Source organism: Dama dama, chromosome 23, assembly GCF_033118175.1.
Source record: "Dama dama isolate Ldn47 chromosome 23, ASM3311817v1, whole genome shotgun sequence".
Classification (NCBI taxonomy): Eukaryota; Metazoa; Chordata; class Mammalia; order Artiodactyla; family Cervidae; genus Dama; species Dama dama.
Genome location: NC_083703.1, coordinates 5,687,141 through 5,712,532, shown reverse-complemented (window position 1 = coordinate 5,712,532; position 25,392 = coordinate 5,687,141). Strand labels below are relative to the sequence as shown.

The 25,392-nt window shown below is 46.8% G+C and overlaps 1 protein-coding gene across 1 annotated transcript in view; it reads right to left on the bottom strand.

The window, feature by feature from the left end:
- Positions 1-25,392, bottom strand: part of SLX4IP (SLX4 interacting protein) — a 207,389-nt gene that overhangs the window by 57,477 nt on the left and 124,520 nt on the right. Inside the window, 2 exon segments of the mRNA XM_061125943.1 lie at positions 10,349-10,469; positions 14,636-14,725. Of these exon segments, the coding sequence (XP_060981926.1) occupies positions 10,349-10,469; positions 14,636-14,725 (211 nt within the window).

The window sequence follows — 25,392 nt, the reverse complement described above, 5'->3', positions numbered from 1 at the left end:
AGCTAGCCTCGGAAAGGACAGGAAATACTGCGGCTCCTCTTAGGATGGCATAGGATGTGGTTTTGACTTTCTTAGGACCAACTGAGGAACACTAACGGTTTGTAACCCCCAGGCTACTTTCACCTGCCTTCCGATGAAGGGGCGACAGATGCCATGACGGAAGCAGAGCAGGAAGCCCGGGCCAACACACACTGCTGGGCGCAGCCTCTGCTCATTCCTTCACCGCCTCCACCACGTGTGCTCGTGCTGAGGGACTGTCGGCAGGACCCCCGCCCCCAGGAGAAGGGAGTGACGAGCATGCCACTGGCCAGGCTGCCGAAAGAGCGCGAGAAGCTCCCTGAGAGAGAAGACGTGCGGAGTCAGACGAGGCTCCTCGAGGGACACGAGGTGGGAGAACAAGCCTGCGGGGCGACGCAGAGCGGGCCGGGGCGGATGAGGAGAAGGGTTTCAGGGGAGGAGACAGCACGCGCCAAGGCCGGAGGGGAGACGGCGTGACGTTCTGAGGCCTGTCCGTAAATCAGGATGCGGTGCCAAGCTGATAAGGAATCCTCAAAAGCACTGCAAGTCCATTCTACAATGTTCCCCTCGGGGTCTGCAACCGTTTACCAGGGAATTTGCACAGTGAGAAAACTTTCCCGGGTGGCTTGTGGTAAAGAATCTACCTGCCAAAGCAGGAGACACAGGTTCGATCTCTGGGTCAGGAAGATCCCCTGGAGAAGGAAATGGCAACCCACTCCAGTATTCTTCCCTGGGAAATCCCATGGACAGAGAAGCCTGGCAGGCTATGGTCCAGGAGGTCACAAAGAGTCCGCTCGGACATGACTGAGTGACTAAACACAACAGTGAAAAAGGGAAATATCAGAGCTTTTGAGGATGACTAGACACTGGCTCTGAGACAGTGCTAATTCTTGGGGTTTCTGATTGCCACTGGAACCCATCAGAGGGGGATAGTAGAAACTGGCTTCAGGTCATCTCTCAAAGGGCCCAGCAGCTCTGTGAAAATGTCTTCTCAGCTGCTGAGTGTAAGATTGGAAAAGATTTACTCTGCAATGGACAGAAAGGCTGGGACAGGGACATCTTGGGGAAAGTTAGACAGCGTGTGAGAATATCTGGATCTGATGTGAACATTCTCTGAAAGGCCCCAGTAAGAGGATCTCATAATAAGCTGGACCAGATGACCTGCCCCAAGGGCGCTGGCCAGCCTCTTCTCACAGGTGCCAAAGTGGCTGCTCCAGGATTCATAAGGGAGGTGGCCACAGTGGCAAGGATGAATATTACACTTGGGCTCAACAACAAGGACTTAACTGTGCTGAGGCTGAGCCCTGCCAAATGCAATTAATCTGAGACTGCCCACCAACTCCACATGGCAGGAGATGGCCAGCCATGCAGGGTAAATTACATTAGACCTCTTCCATCACAGAGGTGGCAACAGTTTATCTTCATTGGAATGGACCCTTATTCAGGATATGGATGTACACTCCAAGCCTGCCATTTTCTGCCTCGTGGGCGGGGTTCCTGAAGGCGTCACTCACCATCACCAGTGCAGTGCTTCTGACCAAGAAACTCATTTTATAAAATAATGCACTGGGTTCACAAAGTTCAGTGGTCCTACCAAGCAAGTAAGCCAGGCTCAAACGGAGCTGGCCTTATATGATGGCAGAAAGGTCTAGTGAAAATTCACTTGTGATACAAACTGCAGACAGGAAAGCTTCTGGAACTAGGGAAAGTTCTAAAAGATGCATGATGTGCTCTGAGCAGCAGAACACCATGTTTCCCTGGCTAGAACACACAGTTCCCAGAACCAAGGAGTGGAAGTGGGAAGTGACCACCTCAGCAAAACGTTGCCTTTCCATCCCCATGATTCTGCTGCTTTAGTACTCAAGGAAACACCAGAATAGAGAAGATGATATGAAAGATCAGGCTGAAAGCTCAAAGTGCCATGCAATTATTTCAGGTTCCTTATGCCGTTAGACAAACAGACCAAAGTGGGGTTGAAATGTTAGCCCATGGTATACAAGAGGAGCAACAAGGTATACAGGTAACATACAAGGAATATAATGGGCTTGACCAAGCAGAGTGCATCCAGTGCTAAAAGTTAACAAAAACTAAACATCTTCTTCTGCTTCATTGACTACGCTAAAGCCTCTGACTGTGTGGATCACAACAAACTGTGGAAACTTCTTCAAGAGATAGGAATACCAGACCACTTTACCTGCCTCCTGAGAAATCTCTATGCAGGTCAAGAAGCAACAGTTAGAACTGGAAATGGAACAACAGACTGCTTCCAAATTGGGAAAGGAGTACGTCAAGGCTGTATATTGTCACTTTGGTTATTTAACTTACATGCAGAGTACATCATGTGAAATGCTAGGCTGGATGAAGCACAAGCTAGAATCAAGACTGCAGGGAGAAACATCAATAACCTCAGATGACACCACCCTTAGGACAGGAAGTGAAGAGGAACTAAAGAGCCTCTTGATGAAAGTGAAAGAGGAGAGTGAAAAAGTTGGCTTAAAGCTCAACATTCAAAAAACTAAGATCATGGCATCCGGTCCCATCACTTCATGGCAAATAGATGGGGAAATAATGGAAACAGTGAGAGACTTTGTTTTCTTGGGCTCCAAAATCACTGCAAATGGTGACGGCAGCCATGAAATTAAAAGATGCTTGCTCCGTGAAGAAAAGCTATGACCAACCTAGACAGCATATTGAAAAGCAGAGACAATATTTTGCCAACAAAGGTCCATCTAGTCAAAGCTATGGTTTTTTCAGTAGTCATGTATGGATGTGAGAGTTGGACCATATAGAAGGCTGAGGGCCAAAGAATTGATGCTCCAACTGTGGTGTTGGAGAAGACTCTTGAGAGTCCCTCGAACTGCAAGGAAATCAAACCAATCAATCCTAAAGGAAATCAGTTCCGAATATTAATTGGGAGGACTGATGCTGAAGACCCAATACTTTAGCCACCTGATGTGAAGAGCTGCCTCATTAGAATAGACCCTGATGCTGGGAAAGATTGAAAGCAGGAGGAGAAGGGGATGACAGGATGAGATGGTTGGATGGATCACTGACTCAATGGACATGAGTTTGAGCAAGCTCTGGGAGTTGGTGATGGACAGGGAGGCCTGGTGTGCTGCAGTGCGTGATGTTGCAAAGAGTCAGACACGACTGAGCGACTGAAAAACAACAAATGGCAGCCTCAGAAAGGCAGGACCACTGAGGGCTCAAACCCCTTAGGAAGGAAGCTGTCAGTCACCTTGACAAATAAAGAATCCTGATCAGCTGAATTACTGGCTAAAGACAAAGGCAATATGAAATAAATTTACAAGAAGGAAGATGTAAACATCAACTATTTATTTCATGTAACTGACCACAGAAGTTAGAATGGTAGCATCTTTCTAAACTGTCTTCCTTGCTCCACCACATATATATTTACATATTAAGTAAGTTTTTTGGCTTTTTATTCAAGGTATGTTGGCAATAGTTAGCTTCATCATTTAACCAATAAATAAAACAATATGGGTTCTGAATAACGGGAAAGAGGAATAAACATCACACAGAAATCTCGGGCGTGGAGCTCGGATGTGAGACTTGGCTTCTCTTTCTTGGAGAAGGTCCTGAGCATATTTCACCTGTAGTTGGGAGAGCTGTGTTCTCGCAAAAGCTCATCACTGTTCGGAAGTTTATGGAAGAAGGAAGCCAACAGAAAACCTTCAGTGGACATTGCTAACTCTTTTCCACCCTCCCAAAACTTCTGGCCATCTCCCTGTGCTTTGGTAACTTCCCACACTTTGTTAAGTCCCACTTTTTCAAGGTGAAAACAGTGAAGCATTTCATGCTCCCTGGCTCATGGTAACCAGGATGCGGCCGTGGGATCTGTGGTGAGCTCAGAGGAGAACAGCGCCGCGGCCACGGGCCAGGCTACCATGCTTCTGCAGGCTCAGTCCTGAGCTTTGCAGATGGCACCTGAAAGGGCTCATGGACCAAAGCCATCCTCCCCCATCTTGTCTAAAACATAAGATTCTTTTTTTTTTAAATTTGGCTGTGTTGGTTGGGTCTTAGTTGCAGCACTCGGGGTCTCTCACTGCGGCCTGCAGGATTCTCTCCAGTTGTGGCTCGAGGGCTTCAGTTGCCCTGTGGGACATGGGATCTTAGTTACCCGACAGGGGATTGAACTTGTGGCCCTGCATTGAAAGGCAGATTTTTAACCACTGAAACCACCAGGGAAGTTCCACCCCTCATCCTGAGGCTGAGGCTGCCTGGCTTTCCCACAGGTAGATCCTGTGAACTATCGATAGTATCTTTAATCATCAGCTTCTCCACTGAAGAGCCAGACTGATGCCAGCTAGTCTCAAGGAGAAATGAAATTAAATAAAGCCTATCCCTGGTGGCTCAGACGGTAACGCATCTGCCTGCAATGTGAGAGACCCGGGTTCGATCCATGGGTTGGGAAGATCCCTGGAGAAGAAAGTGGCAACACACTCCAGTACTCTTGCCTGGAGAATCTCAAGGACAGAAGAGCCTGGCAGGCCACAGTCCACGGGGTCACAAAGATTCAGACGTGACTGAGTGACTTCACTTTCACTTTTCTTTTCATTAGGCAACTAAGGTTCCTGACCGCAAAATCTTTAAGCTGAAGGCGATCACATTTTTGTTTTCAAAACGTCATTTTAGAAGCAGTTTGGAAGCGAGATGTGGATGAACTGAAAGGGAAATCAGGAGGTTGTGGTAGTGATTCAAGAGCTGATTAAGTAAGGCCTTGACCAGGAAGTGACACTGAGAAAAAGTGAAAAACTTGAAAAAGGTGAATGACCCAGTATAAAGGTAAGCATTGGCTGCAAACACACAACTCAGTCAAAAAACACATAAAAACTGAAAGATAAAAATCAAAGGGCAAGACACTTTTTTTTCTTTTATTTTTGGCCTGTCAGACTGGCAAAAATAAAAAAATACGGGTAACACCCAATATTGGCAAGGTTGAGAGGAAAAATATTAATGAGGTGGAGTTGACAGAAATTGACAGTTAAGTCTTATAAAGAAAACTTTCTTCCAACGTTAATTTTACTAAGTCAACTGAAGTTATTCCAGGTGACTTAAGAAGGATGACGCTGTTGGCAAATGTCTATGCTATGCTGTTTGCTGACGAGTTTTTGTCAGTAGTCTCTGTATTCCTCAGTATTTTATGATTAAGGAAATGGCCCCAAAGTCATTTATGTCAGTTTTTAATAAGGATAACATAGAGCATGAAACTCAGAGCATGAAACATATTAATTTTTTTAGAGCAATCAGCAAAGTTAGCAGCCTGCTGACTTCAGTTCACCCAGCATCATGTGTTAAGTGTCTACCCCAGGATGAAGCACAATATCATTACTCAGATCTGGAAATAAGAAAGGCAAGAAACTCATGACAGCCAATTTACACAAAAGCAAAAACAACACAACTTTCACCCAAGCCACCAAGACAGTCAGAGCAACTCTGTTTTCAGGGCACACGAGACACAGGGTGGAACACTGAGGAGGGAACAGGCAAGGCTCTCCTTACGGCTCGGGGCTTTGAACGCGCTTCTGAATAGAGGTATTTAAGGTAAGACTCGGGGCAGCCGAGCGATGCTGATGATAAGCAGCCTGGATGGGCGCATCACCGTGTGTGCCCACTTCGTCCTGGCAGGCGAACCTCGCCCAGGAGATGATGAGCCTTGGCCCCTGTGGAAGGCAGCCTTGGGGAGAAAAGGGTGGACAGCACTCTGACCTTTTAGAAATGAACAGTTTGCAAAGAGGTGAAGCAGAGTTATCTGTTTCTGCTCTCGAGTTAAGCAGCATGGAAATCTGAAGAAAAAAAAAAAAAGAGGCTGTGGGGTGACAACCCCTCAATCTTTACCACCAAAGAGAGGGAGAAATGAAATCACAGGTAAAATGATTACATCACAGTCATAATACAGTGGCCAACATTATAAAGTGCTGTGAGCAAGGAGGACAGGAAACTGAGGGAGACTTTGGAGGAGTATTTGAGTCAGGTCTTAAAAGCTGCATAACAGGAGCTTTCTGGACAAAAGAGAAACCTGAAAAGGTAGGCACAGAGGTTTGCAGGAAATAGAAAAGGGAGCCGCGGGAGAAGACAGGGCAGGAGAGGTGAGTTACGGCAGGCTTGGCCTTCCTGGGAAGAGGAAAGCTATATCCATGCATGTAACTCGTCACCTGGACAAACAGCTCTTAACAACCAGAAAATGTGCTATGGATCATAAAAGAGGCAGAACCTGTTTTCAGGCGACTGACGCATTTGCAGAGATGAACATGAATCAAATGGTGTGAACCGAAGCACAGGGTGCTCGCGGGCCTGGCGCCTGGGGGCTGCGGACAAGGATGCGCTTCCCCAGGGAGGAGAGCGGAAGGAGGCACAGGGGCGGGGAGGGCCGGCGCCGGCTCGGGCGCAGGCCCCCGGAGGAGTGCCAGAGAGGGACCGAGGCTGCTGTGCCGCAGCACGAGATGAGGCTGGAGAGGCGGTCACCTCAGAGTAGCGGCCTGCACCCTGGAGCCCGGGGGAAATCCTGAAGGGCTCTGTACGCAGGACGAGGCTGTGACGTGAAGGCCTCACCCTAACTCGAGTGCTGACCGCAGGGGGCGCGTCAGCCGGCGCGGACGCGGGGCACCAGCGAGGGGGCTGCTGCCGGCGCCCAGTGTCCAGCGGGGCGGGGCCGAGGAGTGGCCGGAGGCAACAGAGAGGGGCCACCTAAGGTGGGGGCTAGCGAAGGCGTGCTCGGAGGCCATCTGTCCCCAGAAGCAGAAAGAAGGAAGACGGGCTGTCACGCTGAGGTGACTTTCCAAGAGGGACGCTGCACACAGCCTTCCCAGCCAAGAGTGAGCAGCACACTGCTGCATCAGCAGCCCGTGCCTCCCTCCAGCCGCCAGCCACGCGGCTAATGCCCGACAGGGAAGCCTGGCATTCACCCCACGAGTGCACTTCAGAGGCTCCTGACGGCAAAAAGAGGCTTCGCGTTTGCAGTTGTATGCTAAACAAACCAAGCCAGAGGCAAATTACTTGCAGTATATATATCACACAAAGTATGAATATACTTAGTTAATGAGCTCTTACAAACCAATACAAGTATGAACATGAAACAGAAATATTAGGATTTCCCTGGTGGTGCAGTACTTAAGAATCCTCACAATGCAGGGGATGTGGGCTCTAGCCCTGGTTGGGGAACTAAGATCCCACATGCCAAGGAGCAACTAAGTCCAACTACTGAGCCCACACAGCACAACTGGAGAGTCTGAGCACCACCAGGAAAAGCTGCACACGATGCAACGAGGACCCTTCATGCTGCAGCTGAGACCTGACACAGTCAAATAACAAACAGACACACATTATAAAGAAACTGAAGTGTGCAAATATCTAGATCATCAGGATGTCCACTGTCCACTGTTTACAACAGCAAAAGTACTAGATTCAACCCAAAAGTCCCAATGACAAATTAGACTGTGGACACTTGATGGACTTCTATGTAGTTATTAAAAATAGTGATGTGGACCTCAAGCGGCCGAAACAAACCTTGAAAAATGGTAACAAAGTTGGAAGAGTCACATTTTTTAATTTCAAAACTTACTACAAAGCTATGGTAATCAAAGCAGTGTGGTACTGGCATAAAGACAGGCATACAGACCAATGGAACAGAAGAGAGAGCCCAGAAATAAAGTCTTATAACTGTGGTCAAGTGATTTTCAATAATGATGCAAAGGCCACCCAGTGGGACAAAGGACAGGTTTTTCAACAAATGGCACTGGGAAAACTAGATAGTTAAAGAACAAAGTCAGATCCTGAACTTAAACCATATAAATGATTAACTCAAAATGAATCAAAGGCCTAATTTAAGAGTAGTCTATAAAACTTTTAGAAGAAAAAAACAGGGGAAATCTCCATGACATTGAATCTAGCAATGATTTCATGGATGTGACATCAACTGGTTACATTAAAATTAAAAATGTTTTTGTGTCAAAGGATATTATAAAGATGGTGAAAAGGCTTTGCTTTCTCCATTTCTCTCAGAAGGGGAGAAAATATTTGCAAATCATATCTGATAAGAGATTAATATGCACAAAATATAAAGAACTCCTATAACAACCTAATTAAAAAATGGGCCAACAGACAGTTCTCCAAAGATCCACAAATAGTTAATAAATACATGTAAAAATGGTCAGTATCACTAATTATTAAAGAAATGCAAACCAAAACGAGAATGAGACACCACTTCTTATCTGTTAAGTTTTAAAAAATGGTGACACATGTGTTTTAAAGGACTTCTATAGGGGCTTCCCTGGTGGCTCAGTGCTAAAGCATCCACCCGCCAACGCAAGAGACGCGGGTCCAGCCCCTGCTCCAGGAGGGTCCCACGTGTCTCAGAGCAAGCACGCCCAGTAGGCCAGGCCTACCAAGCCTGTGTGTGTGTGCCGGAGCATGCGGCCCGCAGCTACCGAGCCCGCGCGCCCGGAGCCCAGGCTCCGCAGCGGGAGAGGCTCCGCACTGAGGCCTGCGCAGTGCTCCAGAGGGGAGCCCAGCGGCCACTAGGGGAAAGCCCACGCAACACCCGGGACTCGGCACAGCCAAAAGTGAATCAAGGATTTTTACATCACATTAGGTGGAAAAAAACAGGTTACAAAATTTTGAGTAGAGTAAGATCACCTTTCTGGTTTAAAGCAAACATCTTGCCCCCACGAGCCCAAGAAAGGCTTTAGGTTTCATCTTGAGGTCAGAACACTGTGACTTCCCCGTCTGGGGGAGAGGCTGGGAGAGTGAGCAGTTAGCGCTTCCCTGAGGAGGAGAGGCGACCAGGGCAGGGGCCACCTGAGAACCGGTGCTGGCCAAGCCATGACCACAGTGGAGCTGGGCTCTCAGAACTCTCCCTGATGCTTTTCCTTCTGTCTCAGCTACAAAGGGCCACTCACCACATCTGCTGCAGCTTTTCCCAAGACTTCAACTGTTCCTAAGCAAAATGCCACAAAGCGTCATCTAATACAATAGTGTTTGGACTGAAAATTCTATTTGTTTGAGGCTCTGTGTTGAGTAAACTCTATCTGCCTCCTTACCAGCTGTACCCAAGTACACGGTGCAGACTGAGTCTGCCTTTAAAGGGGAGGATGTTAACCGTCCTTTCCCTAAAGAACTATTGCATTAGCATAATCTAGTTCACGGCAATGCAATACTGACCTCTGAGGATTAACACGGGTTGACTGTATTTGTGCAACAGAGTGACATGAAACACTAACTTGAAAAGTTTAAAAAACACAGCGATGACAGAGTGGAGAGAACACTGCGCTGAGGGGTCAGGCTCTGCCACTTGTCACCCAAGTCCTCCTCCATTGAAAGTGAAAAGGTCAAAGTGAAGTCGCTCAGTCGTGTCCGACTCTTTGCGACCCCATGGACTGCAGCCCACCAGGCTCCTCCGTCCATGGGATTTTCCACGCAAGAGTACTGGAGTGGGTTGCCATTTCCTCCTCCAGGACATCTTCCTGACCCAGGGATCAAACCCAGGTCTCCCGCACTGCAAGCAGACGCTTTACCGTCTGAGTCACCAGGGAAGCCCTTCATTGAACATATCCCCAAATCTCTGCATCAGGCATGGCCTAAGTGTCGGGGGTGAGGAGAGGGGAAGGGAAGATGCCAGATACAGGAGATGATCTTGGTCCTCAAGAAGATGACATTTTATTCAGGCAATCCCCTAACCTCACAATCCTCTGCTTCTTCACCCATAACTCAAAGATGTTACCATTCTCAGGGTAACAGGGTATTAGGGTAGGGGGTTGGGATATTCCAGCTTCAGTGCACTTGGCATTTGGGGGACACTGCCTGGTTGGGAGGGGGGCTGCCCTGTGCACTGTAGGATATTTAGTGGCATTCCTGGCCCCTACCCACCAGGGGCCAACAGCTCTCGACCTTGGCTTCCACCCCAGTTATGGCAATCCAGACTGTCACAGACATTATCAAATGTCCCCTGGGGCAGAACCACCCCCAGCTGAGAACCTCTGAGATAGTGACATATATGAAAGCATTTAGAAAAGCATAAAGTCCCAAATCAAGTATTACTTGTTAAAAAAAAAAAAAAAAATCCTTTAAAGAATTTATAGTTTCCTTAGGAATGTTGTGTTTTCTATTTTTATATATTTTGCCTACCATTAAAAGCCCTTTAGGGCTTTTTGGTTAATTTTCTTTACCCAAACAAAGCATCTTCATTAGGCTATATTTTTAAAATGTATCACTACACAAAAACACAACTCTGACTCTGACAGTCAGAGTCAAACATAATTGCCATCTCTACAAAGCAGAAATTTTATCCGAAATCAAAGTAGTTCATGCCTACCTTTTAAGGACAAGGGATTGGATCTTGTGAATTCTGTATCTGATGGTCTGTGCTGTTTACGAACTTGTAAGTACTCCTTCACTCTTGAATCAATGGTTTCTTTTAACAGTAAACAGACTTCCTAAAGTAAATTAAAAAATTACATATAATTTTCTAATTTAATGCAGTGCAAAAATTCAGTATCATGCATATGAAAAAGCCAAAATCGAACATTTCATTTTGTTTGCTTTTTAATTTACCTATGAATAAAGGCATTTACATGTGTTCATGGGTAATGCTGCAGATTTAAATTTGCCACTAAGCTTTGCTTGAAACCATGATGCTGGCTTACTCTGTGATCTAAGAAATATATTTGGCCTCTCTTCACTTCTCTCTGCCTCAGTTTCATATTTCTAAAAGGAAGATAAAAACACCAACGTAAAAATCAGGGCAAGGAGGTGACAAAATCAGAGAGGGAAAAGCTGTTTTCATGTAAATTTCAACCAGTGGGATTATGACAAGTAGAAGACAGAGCAGAGCCAGCTCTGGCTACAAGCGGGAGCCCCAGAGACAGGCCCACTTGCCAGGGACTGCAGACTGGGAGGAGTCAAAGAGTCAGGGCACAGTCAGAGGGACCGCCAGCCAGCCAGAAAGGGCAGCACCTTGAGGTTTCACGCTGGGACACATGGCACAGTGTCACCAGATTTTCTGGTTTAAGAGGAACTAGAGACAGTGATTTTTACACAAAAATTTCCTACTTTTAAAACTTGATTCAAAAAAACTTTAGTATCTAACCACCATAATTCATTAGTTTCTGGGGTTTACAAATCTACTGAAAAGCAACAGCACTGATGGTAAGTTGAACAGAGAACTGGAAATCAATAGTCTGATTTTCTTCCGTAGGCGTGTTGATGATATTGTATAAGCTTCTGTGAAAACTGCTCTCTATTCACCTATTCACAGTAAAAAATAATTTAACTTCTTATATTGCTCAAAAGTAAATTAATATTAGGCAACAGAAAAACATGGTTTTAATTGAATGTCAACATCCCAAATTTGTACTGTTTTTAACATATCAGTGTTACTTATAAAAAAGAAAAATAAAACTTAAAGCCTAACTGTACAATGGGATGACACTGCTCACGTTAGCTATAATATCAGAAAAATGTAATCTGATGTGGGGAAAGGGAAAATAAAATTGCTCCCAAATCTAAATTTCTTAACCCAGATTGAGAACTGGTGTGTAAGGATGGATAATTCTGGTTCAGTTCCCAAGGACTCTGCAGAAGGTTCAGAGTTTCCAGGTCACCTCAAACCTGTTTCACTGGTTTCTCGCAATGCCATCTCATGTTGATCTCTTAGAATCTTCATAAATTAAAACGAGGACAGAGCTGTAAGCTGCGCTGAAGGGCAATGAGAGCCAAGGTTTTCTTTTGTTGCAAATATACGTACTCCTCAAACAGTATAGAAAACACCTGACTTAATTTACAAACATGAGTTTCTCAGTAAAATACAAACCCTGGTCTCCTCCTTCCTGATCTCATTTTGCATCCCAAAGATGCAGCGCCTTGTGGAATACAGAGGTATTCATTTATAGTTGAAGGTTTTGGCATTGTTCGTGCAACACAAAGGCAGCCTTGCTCATACTGTTGTTCTAACAATTAAAGAATTTTGCTTCATATGCAGGGTTCAATGATGACTGAGCTAGAAAATATGTGAAAGACATACATGGAAACAAGGATTGTTAAAATTTGGCCATAAATGCCCTATAAGGCCAGAACTAAAAATAGGAGGACAAAAATAAAGCCAAGGCCCATATACACAAACTCTCTCCCTGCAGTTACAGGGTTTTCCTTCCATGAGTCAGGTTTGACAAATGGAAGGCGGATTGTGTGTGCTGTATCAAGGTCCCCTAGTCACTGACCACAGCACACTTGGCGAAGCACTGCTCTCTTCAGAACCAGGGCAAGACAAGGAAAGACAAACTCCCACCTAAACACGAGGGGCAGCAGGAAGACCAATCAATGAGCAAAAGAGAGCTGTACCCGACATCTCCAGGCTACCAGGGGTTCACGTGTGCCTCCCAGGTTTACAAGGGGAGCAGTCCGAGTTCAACTGTTTGGGTACAAGGACTACTCAGGCTGGATTCAGAATAAACACATGCTTAACACATGTGATGAGGTCCTTTTTCTGAAAAGGAACAGGATATTCTTAAGACTTTCACTACTCAAAGTGACTGTTAAAATGCAATCACACTGATTGCTCATGAAATCCCAATCTTGAGATGATCTGATGATTTAAAAAAGATAAAAGTCCTGGGACACTGAACATAGGTTAAGTCACATCCTCGACTAGCTTTTCCCTTTTCTTAAACACACACACATTACCCCAGGTCCATGTTAACGTCAGCGAGCACACTCTGAAGAGGCAGCGTGAGGTAGAGGCCACAGAGCGTCTCCTTGGCTTTGTGCGGAGAGCCCGCTCACGGCCCACGGCGGAGCCCTGCAGGCCCAGCGCGTGCGGAGCCCCTTCACTGAGGCGCGCCCTGCGGCCCGACAGCGGCGCAGGCAGGGCAGCACAGCTGCATGTGGCACCCTGGAGAAGTCTGGGCTCACGCTTTGGCTGGGAAGTGAGTCACGTACTCACAGATTTATTGTAAAGCCTTCCAAACCAACTGACTCTTGGCAAAACTGACAGCATGTCAACACAAAAGGTCTAAAGCTGAGGCGGCAGAGTTGGGAGAGAATGGAGGAAAATCTGGGCCTGGAATGGTGGATTCTAGGATGCTGCTAATGTAAGTTAAACTTCTTGGGTGAGGTCCCCACGGGTGCATATTGGTCACTCTGGGGGGATGAATTAACTGTTTTGAATCATGGGGACATATGTTGAGAAGCCAAAGGTTGGAATGACATGAAGGTGGACTGGAGGAGCAGGCAATGGCCTATCAAACATGAAGTCCTGCAGAGCATGGTCCAGGGCTATTTACCTGAATGATAATGTCAACACCTCATGCGACTAGCATGATAAATCCCATCACACAGAACTCTGTGCCTTTCTGCTCCCAGTTTCAGGTCACTGGGTATCCTTAGCAAAAATTAGGACAACAAAGTCCTAATAATATTATCCTTTGACTGAAAATATATTACTTATAAATTTTCTTTTGGGAGATTTCTAGTTATTTCCAAAAGCTGACTGAAAACAGTTATCACAGTAAAGGGGTAAAAAAGTAGTACTAAAAAGTACCACCATCACTAGATTTTTCTCCATATATCACCTTGTAATAAAATTTATTTCTAGCTCTAAAAAGCTATTGGGACCAACAAATATCATGGACGATACCAAGGGCTGTTACATTTGGAAAGTTATGTAAAAGCCACAGGCTCACTATCCGGCTCACTCATAAGGAGGGGTCTGGAGAAGGAAGCCAAGCATGTGATGAGAGCTGGGGCACCTTCTTGCCTTTGCCACAGCAGTGCCTGGTGGGACCTCAGAAACTGAGAGCTGAGAGTGACTCAGCCAGCCAGGGTCTGGGAGGAGCCTTCATCCACAGAGGAGGCGGCTGAGGTCCAACACCACAATCCTGTCATCCAGCCATTTGCTTTACTGACCGACCACCTGCTTAGCCACTGGCCGCTGTAAGAGGGCTGTTGCCAGCCATCCCGATACTTCTGCCAAAGGACCATGTGGTACAGAAGATTCCAGACAGGTGAGAGAAACCAGCCTGTGTCAGCCCCACTCCTGCTCCAGGGGCTGGGCCCATCCATTACGACCAGTGAGGATTACAATCCCTGCTTACCTGGAAAAGTCACTTTAACTTCTTCGTCGTCGGTTTTTTTTTTTTTTTTTTAAAATACAAAGAACCTTTCCCTTCAAACAAAGAGGTGGAGAATTTCTGGTTTAAATACTAGAATGGCAATTGAAATATATGAAATAGATGGATGTCTCAGTTTCTGAAGGAACAGCAACAGAAAAAGCAGGCATATGTCTGTTGTGGGAAAGACAATTCTTCTTCAAGGATTAAATAGCACTCAAGATTTACTGTCCATTAATGAAAATGAGAGCTGGGAAAAAAGCTAATGTTCCTTTTAAGAGCAGCTCCTTGCATTTAAAATAGTGAAAAGTTTTAAGGACCTACTGTATAGCACAGCGAACTAACTATATTCAATATCAAGTAATAATCTATAATGGAAAAGAATCTGAAAAGAATATACGTGTGTGTGTGTATAACTGAATCACTTGTTGTACACCTGAAACATGGTAAATCAACGACATTTCAATTTAAAAAAATAATGAAAAGTTTCCTGGTACCTCTTTTTTCTGTTCAGAAAACCAGCTAGTATCTCTGCTTGAACCTTGCGGCAATACGTGAAGATCCACCAGGACAGCAAAGTTCCCACACTGAAAGACATTAATGAGAGACTTAGCTCACACCCAGTGAACAATGAGAGAAAAGCTCACAAATTCCTACGTGGTTGCTCATGATGAAATGGCAGCTAAGTTCACTGCTGGACAGAGACGTTAATATGGGATATGACAAAACTCATAACTTGTTGCTTTTTGCAATTTTAATATTTATTATAGAAATGCCAGGGAGAAATTTAATTTTAATTTGGACAGGAAAGAGAAAATACCTATCTCTGCACTATAGCTTGACGGAGGATGCCCAGAAATTCAGCAGTAACACTGAGAAGAGTTAAAAAGGTCAGTGCCAGGTAGGCTGCAGAAAAGGAGTCCGGCAGACACACACAGGGAGATTCTTTTTTCCAGGTGGGAGAGAGCAGACAGGAGTAACTGCATTATCAGGCCAACAAAAGGACTGGTCAGGACCATACATCTTGGAGTAGAAATAGAAGCACAGACGGATGAAAACAAGCAAGGTAGATGCTGAATGACAGTATCAAAACTAAACAAGTTTCACTAAATTATGCCTTAAATCTGCATAAAACCAGTCTTTCTTTTTCTATAGGCTAGTGCTATCTAGTACTGTGGAAGAAATGAAAACATCTCTATCTGCACTGATAAATAGGGAAGAAAATAGCCTCATGTGTTACTGAGCATTTGAAATGTGGCTTTTGAGACTGAGAAGCTGAATTTTTAATTTTACCTAATTTCAATCTAATTTAAAAAGCCACAAAGCCAGAAGCTCTCTGGCATGGCTACAGATCCTGTAAAAAGATGTAGCTTCATAAAACCTCACACTATGTGAATAAAGTAACTTGAGAATCTCAAGATAAATGGATGAACTAAACTAACTTAGAACAGTATTGTTGGTTGGTTTATGGCCAGCAGGAGAATTCAATTTTGTAGCCCTTTGGCAAAACAGGTTTTTTTTTTTTTTTAATTCTGTGTTATAATTCAATGGTGAAAAAAATGTTTTCAGCAAATAGTGAGAATATGAGACATAATATGGAAAAAAAAAAACAATGAGACTTGATACCTACCCTCACACCATAAATAGAAACTGATTTGAGATGAATCACAGACCTAAATATTAAAAAAAAAAACAAAAAAAAACCCTATCTTCCCAACCTTGGGGTAGGAAAAGATTTCTTAGACAAGACCCAGAAAGTATTAAATATAAAAGAAAAAATCACTATCTTGGACTTGATCAAAATTAAAAACCTTTGGCTCATCAAATGACACCATTAATAAAATAGATATGTATGCCACAGACTGGGAGAAAATATTCATAAATGCGTATGAATGAGATAAAGGACTGGTGCCCAAAACATGTAAAAACTACTCCTACAAATTGATGTTAAAAAAACAACTCAAGTTTGAACAGACACTCCATGACAAAGATAAACAACTGGTGAATAAGCACGTGGAAAAGTGTTCAACATTATCATTCATCAAGTAAATGCAAATTAACACTCACTACTAAGTGACACAACTACACACCCAACACAGAGACAGCGTGATAAAGACTGACGCACATCACATGCAAGGTAAGGACGGGAGCGACCCACACTCACACACTGCTGGTGGAAGCGGCGAATGGATCAACCACCTTGGCAAATGTTTGTCTGCTCCTATAGTTAAACACACTTATTTACCATCTGCGCCAGCAATTCACCTCGGGTATTTACCTGCAGGAGACCAAACACGTGCACACCGAGGCATATATACAAATGCGCATGAAAGTTTTAATTTCAAGAGTCAAAATGGAAGACAACCCAGAGGTCTCTCACCAGGAGAATATATTAATACAAACTGTGGTATATTTCAAACCACTGACCTGCTCAACATGGAATGATCTCAGTAACACTGCACTGAGCAAAGTGAGGTTAAAATGAGAACTGTACAGTTCCATTTATATAAAGTTCTAGAAAAACAAGGTTAAATCCATGGTCAAAATAATCAGCACAGGGCCTGCAATCAGCCAGGCCTAGGGAGAGACTGGCTTGAGTGGTGGTGATGGGATTGTTCTGTCTTGTGATACAAGTGAAATCAGTTCATTTCACTGCACATATCAATGATAAACAATTTTTAAAATACTGTGTAAAGACACACTCGTATTTGTTGACGGTTACTTTAAATGTAAATATTCTGTCCCTGAAAATGTTTGGGAATAAGTGAACTCTGGTCTGGGTAATAAATCGTGAAGTATGATAAAAGATGGTCTCCTACGATGCCAAACAGCACAGTGTTACCCACATAATTACAGTTTAATGAGTTGCAATCAGCATTTTAAGGAAATAGAAATGGGATAGAAGCTATCAATGTGTCACATGGTAAAGTTAAGTCTTGTTTTGTGAAACTTAAGTATGAGTGTACTGAGTTATGATATAAAGCATAATTTTTACTGTGGGCTGTGGCCAAAAAGGTTTGAAAACCATATCCAAATATGTTATTTTAAAAGTTTCTTCTATGTTATCAATTTAACCTTTAAGGAATATGCTGCCACCAGGTGGAGGTAGCATGCCACAACTACAGGATCTTAGCCGGGGGTCATTAACCTTCAAGTGACGCGACCTCCTGGGTCGGTGGTGAAGCTGATGAAACCTGCTCATAATAATGTTTTTAATGCATGGAGACACAATGCATGTGACTAAACAGAAAACCAATTATTCTGAAGCACAGTGATCGTGTTTTTAAAATTTGTGGTACAGCAATGGATATACTTGCTCAATAAAGCACTGGCTATTACTATACTTTGGTCACCTGACACAAAGAGCCGACTCATTGGAAAAAGACCCTGATGCTGAGAAAGACTAAGGGCAGGAGGAGAAGGGGACGACAGAGAATGAGATGGCTGGATGGCACCACCGACTCGATGGACATGGGTTTGAGTAAACTGGGAGCTGGTGAAGGACAGGGAGGCCTGGCGTGCTGCAGTCCATGGGGTTGCAAAGAGTCAGACATAACTGAGCGACTGAACAATAACAATCTATAAACGCAAAGCAGTGATGAACACACGTGATGTTTTCAAGTATCTGCCACAATTATAATACAATATGGAAAGAGCTGTGATTGCTAATGGTAACAATACCGCTAATAATATTGTCTTCTGAAAACGTCATTCATAATAAAAACAAAATTTATTAGAACTTGGTCAAAACAAGGATGTGACTTTTCTCCCATGGAAGTTCAGTGCCCTCTGAATTCTCTCCTGGGCTGTCGGGGCTCCAGAGATCCCAGAACAAGAGCCCACCGAGAGAGGGGAGACGTGCCTCACACACAATTCTACCAGGTCTCCTGTGGGTGTTCCGTGCAACTGCTCTGTCAAACTAAGTTCTCTGCTATCCCTTTGTCATTAGCAAGGATGATTTTCCAAATTTAAAAAAAAATAGTGATGTCTTTATACACAATGAAATATTTCACAGCCATTAAGAAGAATGACATAATGCCATTTGCAGCGACAGAGATGGACCTAGAGACTGCCATACTGAGTGAGGTAAGTCAGAGAAGGAGAAATATGGTTTGACATCCTTTATATGTGGAGTCTAAAAAGAAATGATACAGATGGGCTCACAAAGCAGACATACACAGCCTTAGAGAAGGAAATTAAGCTCGCCAGGGTGGGGCAGGGAGGATGGGGGTGGGGGACAGTCAGGGAGTTTGGGACGGACATGTGCACACTGAGACGCTTAGAATGGTTAACCAACGAGGACCGACTGTACAGCACATGGACCTCTGCTCGATGTTACGTGGCAGCCTGGATGGAGAGGAGTTTGGGGGAGAGTGCAGACATGTATATGTCTGGCTGAGTCTCTCTGCTGCTTACCTGAAACTATCACAACATTCTTAATTGAGTATACCACAATACAAAATAAAACTTTTAAAAAAATAGTGATGTTTCAACGACCTGAACTGATACTGTGTAGTATCTTTCTAAAAAGAACTGAATATTAAGGTCCAATTTGGGATTTTTTCATCATTTGTGCAGGCTTCCCTGATAGCCCAGACAGCAATGCAGGAGACCCCAGTTCGATCCCTGGGTTGGGAAGATCCCCTAGAGAAAGAAAAGGCTACCCACTCCAGTATTCTGGCCTGGAGAATTCCAAGGACTATACAGTCCATGGGGTCGCAAACAGTTGGACACGATGGAGTGACTTTCACTTTCACTTTTCATTTCATCATTTGTAGCTCTGATCACAAATAAGCTATGTCTACATATACACTGCTCTACAGACATACACACTGCTGCATTTAAAACAGATAACCAACAAGGACCTACTGCAGAGCACGGGGAACTCCGCTCAACATCCTGCAATAATCTAAATGGGAAAAGCATTTGAAAAAGAATAGATACATATGTGTATAACTGGATCACTTTGCTGTGCGCCTGAAACTAACAAAACACTGTTAATGTTGGAGTGCTAACTACACTCCAATATAAAATAAAAATAAAAAGTAAGCTAGTCTGTTTGCTTATAAGCAGCCTGACCGGAATGTCTTAAAAAAAAAAAAAATCACTGACTCTCAGTCTGGTACCCAAACCTTCCTGAGCTTTCTGCCAGACCCTGCCTCCCTGCTCCCTCAGAGGAGTGCAGCCAGCCTTCTGAGCTCTCCAGTGAGAACTCTCTGCAGTCCCCACACTAAACACAGGTATTCTGCCTTTTTGAAGTCCCTGCTCTCAAAGCTTTGCTTCTTTTCTCCCATGAGTAAACAGCAGTGAAAAGGCAAAAAAGGAGGAAAACCCGCTCTGATGGCTGCCAGCAGCGAGGCCTCCAGCCCTCCCCTCCTCCTTAGAGCCCTTCTCCGCTCTGCAGACAGCTCGCCAGCTCTTCTGCGTGGGGCACCAGTGGCTTTCAGGCCAGAGCTGCTCCCTCCACACAGGCCACGCTCTCTCTCTCAGCCCAGTGGCTGCAGAGAGAGAAAGCACTGCACCCCGGCTTGGGCTGGGAGTCACCCAGCCCAGGCCCAGTCCAGCTTCCTCTCTCCCCCGCCCAGAGGTTTCAGCCAAAATCTTGGGAGCCACCCCTCCCTCCTCCCTTCCCCTCAGCCTGCACCACCGGTCACCACGCCTGGCCAGTTCTGCGTTCTCAAGAGTTAAACACTCCCCTCCCTCCTCCTCTTCCCCCTGGCTCCTCGCTCACGTCATCTCCTACTTGGAGCATCAGGACCACGTCTCAGAGCCTCAGCCTCCAGCAGAGCCACGCCCGCTGTGCAGACAGAGGCCCCATCCTCACCGTCTCCCGCGGCTCCTGGGCACGCGCTCTTTGCTTCCAAAGCAGCGCGCTGCTCCCATGCTCAGTGGGCCCCAGCACGTCCCTGAAGGAGTGTGGCTGCCCCTTTGGAACTTTTCTGAAGGGTTCACCGCTTCCTCCTCCGGATCAGTGATGTTTCCTGTGCTTATATCTGCATGAAGTGGCTACTCCACGAAGGGGCCTCCCCTACCAGATTGGCAGCTCCTGGGTGGAGACAGCAACCACACCTCTGTCCCTCTGCAACCCCTGGGATCAGCAGAGTGCTGGCTCAGAGTGAATGCTTACTATGCAGAGGTAGGGAAGAAGAAAGGCAGGGAGGGAGGGAGGGAGAAGGGCACCTGAGCTCTGAGTTTAGGGCGAAGCACAGCCTCATCTGCAAACTGGGGACTCCCCACTGCACGGCCAGGGTCATTCAGATAGCCCCGGACATTGATGTGTCAGAGAATCACTTTCTCCCTCCTTATTCTGGAGTGGTGACAACTATGTCATCACCATAGTGGTTGTCAGTGGTTGCCAGTGACAACCACTCATTTTCCATCTTTTGGCAAAAGGGAATTCAAGGATCCTCAGATTACCTCACCCAAACTCACTGCCAACCAAGTATGTTGGTGATTTTTCCTATCTCTTGCCTAAGAATTCCAGAGCTGAGACTTAACGAGTACCAAGGCTTCCTCCTCTGGAATCAGGGAAATCTTGTCCTCTAATTTTACAATGAAGTGTAAAATAAAAGTGAGGATGCTAACATTTCTCATTCATGCTGGTATCTCAGACACAGGTTCAGAACTCTGAGATGCATGGAAGGTTCCCCACATTCTCTCATTTGTTCATTCAGTTATTCATCCCTGCCTGGGGCATAAGCCCTGCAGGAGGTATGGCCACAGTGCACACCCCTGGACCAGAGGGAGCTCTCAACTCTGCCCGAGGGAGGCCAGGGCGGCGGGGAGGCATCACAACCGAGTGGTGGAGAAAGAGCCCTAGAGAGCCTGGGGTGCTCTGGGGACACCCGAGTCTCATTATGTGAACAGAGGGCAGGTCAGCAGTTGAGGCCACACAGCAGGAGGGCTCAGCACACACGGAGAAGCCGCAGACGTGCCCTGAGGGGCAAGGAGACTGAAGGCTGGAGGCGGAAATGCCCAGGGCCAGGCTGCCAGGTTCAAAGCCATCACAAAACCCTGATGAGTGGGAGGGGGGAGGTGGTGGTGGCTCAAGAGGAGGGGATGGGTGTGCCTATGGCTGACTCATGTTGCTATCTAGCAGAGATTAACACAGTACTGTAACACAATTATTCTCCAATTAAAGGTTCAAAATTTATAAAAAAGGAAAACAATAAACCCAAACAGTTTATAATAGATATATAAAACCCTGATGAAAGCCAGCAGAAGGCAGCCTTGGGAAAGGAGGGCTGGGTGTGAGAACACTCAGAAGACAGTCAAGAGCTGCAGCTGGGTACGGGGTGGGGGAGGGCGAGGGTGGGCAGTGTGGGCAGTCTGTGCCCCTGGGGCTGCCCACAGGCAACTCCTACATAAGCTCTGTCACTGACACCATACACCCACGCGGAATGAAGGATTTAAGGCAGCTTGGCTTAACAAGGCAAAGATTTAAATGGGAAATAAATAAGGAAAACAAGAGTCAAGACATAAAATGAAGCCAGCGACAGGTCTGATGGGTCTGAACAAAAGCCCCACCGCGTCCTAAGTCTCTGTAGCACTCTGCTCTCTTTGCGTCAGTTACCAACGTGAGAAATGAGGCCCATCAGAAGCCGTAAGACGAGAACAAACTGGTGCTGAGGATAAGCCAATCCATCCTGATACGCAATCCAGAAAGATGTTTCTCCTAAAGGTCTTCATAAAAACACATGGCAATTGTCTTCCCAGAGCATCAACTTTACTACAAGACTTCAACAAAACTATCACATACATTCATATCAAGACAAACCACATAGAGCACAAAATTAAAAAGTCCCATGATTTCTCAAGAAAAAGCAGAGTTTAAAACTCTCCCTTTAATTCACAATACTCAGTGTAAAGCTCGCCACTGAGCAGTGCGGGACCAGGACTGTCGCTCACAGTTTTCGAAGTGAGCAAGTGGAGTCAGGGAAGGCAAAGGTGAAGTCTATGATCACGCAGGCGGGCAGCGACAGCCCCAGGAGTCAAGTTCAGAGGCGTCAGATTCCGGAGTCCACCTGCGTGCGCCGCTTTGAAGGAGTCCTCCCCTGGTGAAGGCCACTTGGGACTCACTTCCTGACCCCTCGCGGGGGCCCCTTTAGGACCGCCTGGCCTGGACCTCCTCCACTACACTGGCCCCCTTTTCCTCCAGATGAGTGCCAAGCTGACCTGTAACTCCCAGCCAGGCCGCGCTTGGCGGGGGACCCAAAGTCTCTGAATGGGACCACACAGCTCCTCTCCCTGGGCTGGAGGCAGGCCCGGAGTTCAGCTCCTGCAGCTGCCCCTGGGGAGCAGGCATCCTGTGGGAGCGAGAGGGCAGCCTGGCAGCCACGGCCCCGCCACGGAGGACCTGGAGCGGGCAGGGCGGAGAGAAGGCACCATGACACCCTGGGCCCGAGATGGGTGGGGTGGCAGGCAGGATGCTGACAGCCCCGCCAGAGAGCTCAGGGCAAAGAAAAGCCAAGGCCAGTATTTTGGCCACTTAACCCCCTGGGCCTGTTCCTTATTAAAACACTCACTCTCGAAACCCAAGCTTGGAGTTTATGTTTGAGAAAAGAAACCAGCACCCTTTCAGGATGGCGTATACTGGCGGTACACAGCTAGGCAGGTTAGGGGGCGGGAGAGGGAACAGTCTCCCGGAACAAACGAGCCCCTCCATCTCCGTGCAGACACTTCCCAAGGGGAAACAGGCCGTGACCTCAGCAGTCACAATTCGCCGAGCGCCTGCGACACGCCAGGTCCCGCGCCAAGCCCCTCAGTGCAGCACGGCATCAACTCTGCCACCCGGGAGAGGCACAAACATTCCCACTCAGGCCTCTGGAAACACCGAGGAGCCTAAGAGCGCTCTCTCTTTCCAAAGATCCCTGGTGATCAGGGCTAGGTTTTGTTTGGTGTGGGGCCTTGCCAGCCGGGAGGTACTTGTCAGGCCAGGCGCGAGGAACATTCTATAACCTTAGGCACAGAATTAGACGGTGTGAAGTCAGGGGCCCAGCACACAGAGACGGCCTGGAGAGTGGCCTCTGCTGACAAACAGGAGGATGGCCAGCACCGGGCCTCCAAGACCGCCAGCTCCTCTGACCATGCCCTGGTTTGGCAGGGCTGCCCCAGCTCCCTTCTCTCTGGGTGTCAGTTCCCCCTTTATAAAATGACATGACTGGGTCCCCTTCAAGGCGTACTCTCAGGCCCCGCCTCCTGCTGGTATTTGGGTTTACAACCCTCTGCCTGGACTCTGCTGGCCCACACCGTGCCTGCTGTCCTGCAGAGGCTTCCCAGGGAGCCACCCTAGGTCTGGCACCAGGCGCGGTCCCCACTGGTTCACGACGGGCCCCCCAAGCACAGCAGGCAAACCCCCTGCCGCCCTGGGACAGATGACAGGAGAGCGTGGGCTCCACTTCGTCTTGGCAACCAGTCTCGTGGCTAGACATCACGGTATGACCCACAGGACACAGAGAAGCTCAGTGGAGTCAGCTGAGACAAAAATAGCAGCAACCAACGAGCTCTTGCCCCCAGAGCGCTGTCTGGCCAGATTTAGGCGAGAATGGGCTGCTCTCTGCCGCCACAGTATTTTGTTTGTGCTTCTGTCGTGGGACCTGTCACAAGCCGTCCACGTGGGACCGCCTGCCTCCCAGTTCCTGGGGCTGACTGTGGGGAGGAGCGTCCTCCCGTTACCGTTGGGTTGTCAATGCCTAGTACCAAGTCTAGCACCCAGATGGCAGGGAAGAGTGTTTGCTCAATAAATTTAAAAACTACATCAGTGATGAAAAGCACTTAAGTGTCTGCCTTGTTCTCTCGCTAGGAGGAATTACCACCCTCTCACCTACATCCCGTCCTGAGAACAACATCAAGTTTAGTGTTTACAACTCAGGGTGCCTCCTACGTGCAGAGAATGCTGTCACCTCAGAAAACAGGCAGACATGCCCACCAGTCCACACCAGAAGATCAGGGCCCCACCTTCTGATCAAACCCCGTGCCGACTACACGAATTCAGACCCATTAGAGGGAACCTACACAGGCCTTCCTTGGATGTGAATGGATGGCTGGTCCCTTGATGTCAAGTTTTTCCTGGCGGAGAGGGATGCAGGGCAGGGTGTCACTTGCCTGACGTGGAAAGGAATCAGGAGGGGAGCGAGAATGTCTGTCTTGTTTGGTTTCTGCTGCAGGGCGTCTGACTACAGGTCAGGGATAACAGATTTAATGCCATGGTTGGGAAAGGCTATACATGGGCAGGGAGCAAATCACACAGGAGTGAGAAAAGAAGATGGCAGAAGGGCAGAGCTAACGGCTGCAATGACAGCTTCAAAAAGGAGGAGAAAAGAGCCAGGGCTGCTGTCCTTCAGCAGGTTGTCTCTGGTCTCCTGCAGAGAAAGGGCTTGGGGGGTTTTACCTAAAGTGCTCGCACAGTGCTTCCAGTCTCCATGGACAAGATCTGAGAAGGGAGGCAAAGCGCTGCTCAGAAGAAAGCAGACAACAGAGTGGTGTGATGAAGGCTGGCTTAAGTTTCACAGGTGCTCTGAAACCTTTAAGGAGCATTTGAGGCCGAATCACAGCCTCTACAATCCATCGCTGTATGAGGAGGGCAGCTAGAAACACACCCTCAGTCACCCCCTTGGAAAGGTAAAAACTGACTTCACTTCTTTAAACACTAACCTCAATGATTTTTCAAACCTGTCCTTTTTAGTGTAACCCCCAGGCCACCACTCCCAGGAGACCAGCCTGCGTCGCGCAGAGGCTGTGAGCAGCGAGCACCAGGGTGCTGGGGGCAGCGCGGGCCCGGCACAGCCCCTGCCTGCACCGCAGCCCAAGGCCCCGGGGCAAGGCCCCCAGACACACGGGGGCCCTGACGGAGGATGCTGTACAGGCCGTTCTGAGGACCAAGGGAGAAGGTCCAGGCACGAGGCCTGAGCACAGCGCTAGCCATCCAAAGGGCTCAAGAGAGAAATACAGGTCACTTTGTTTTGTTTCTCTCCAAAGGTAGAATCTGCTTCCCATTCCAGAGCACTTTAAATGAAGTCTTAACTGTCAGTTCCATAAGATTTACAAACAGGCTGGGCACAGGTTTCCACTTATTCCTATTAAAAGCTAATAAACGCCTCACAATTCCTTTACTCTGACCACATGCTGCTTCTCAGAAGAAGGACAGATGGCTCGTAATCACACCAGGTCACACCGAACCCTCTTCTCACATATTTCTGCAACGGAGAGCATGAAATGAAAAGATACAGTGACAGAAATTATTTTGTACTTGTCC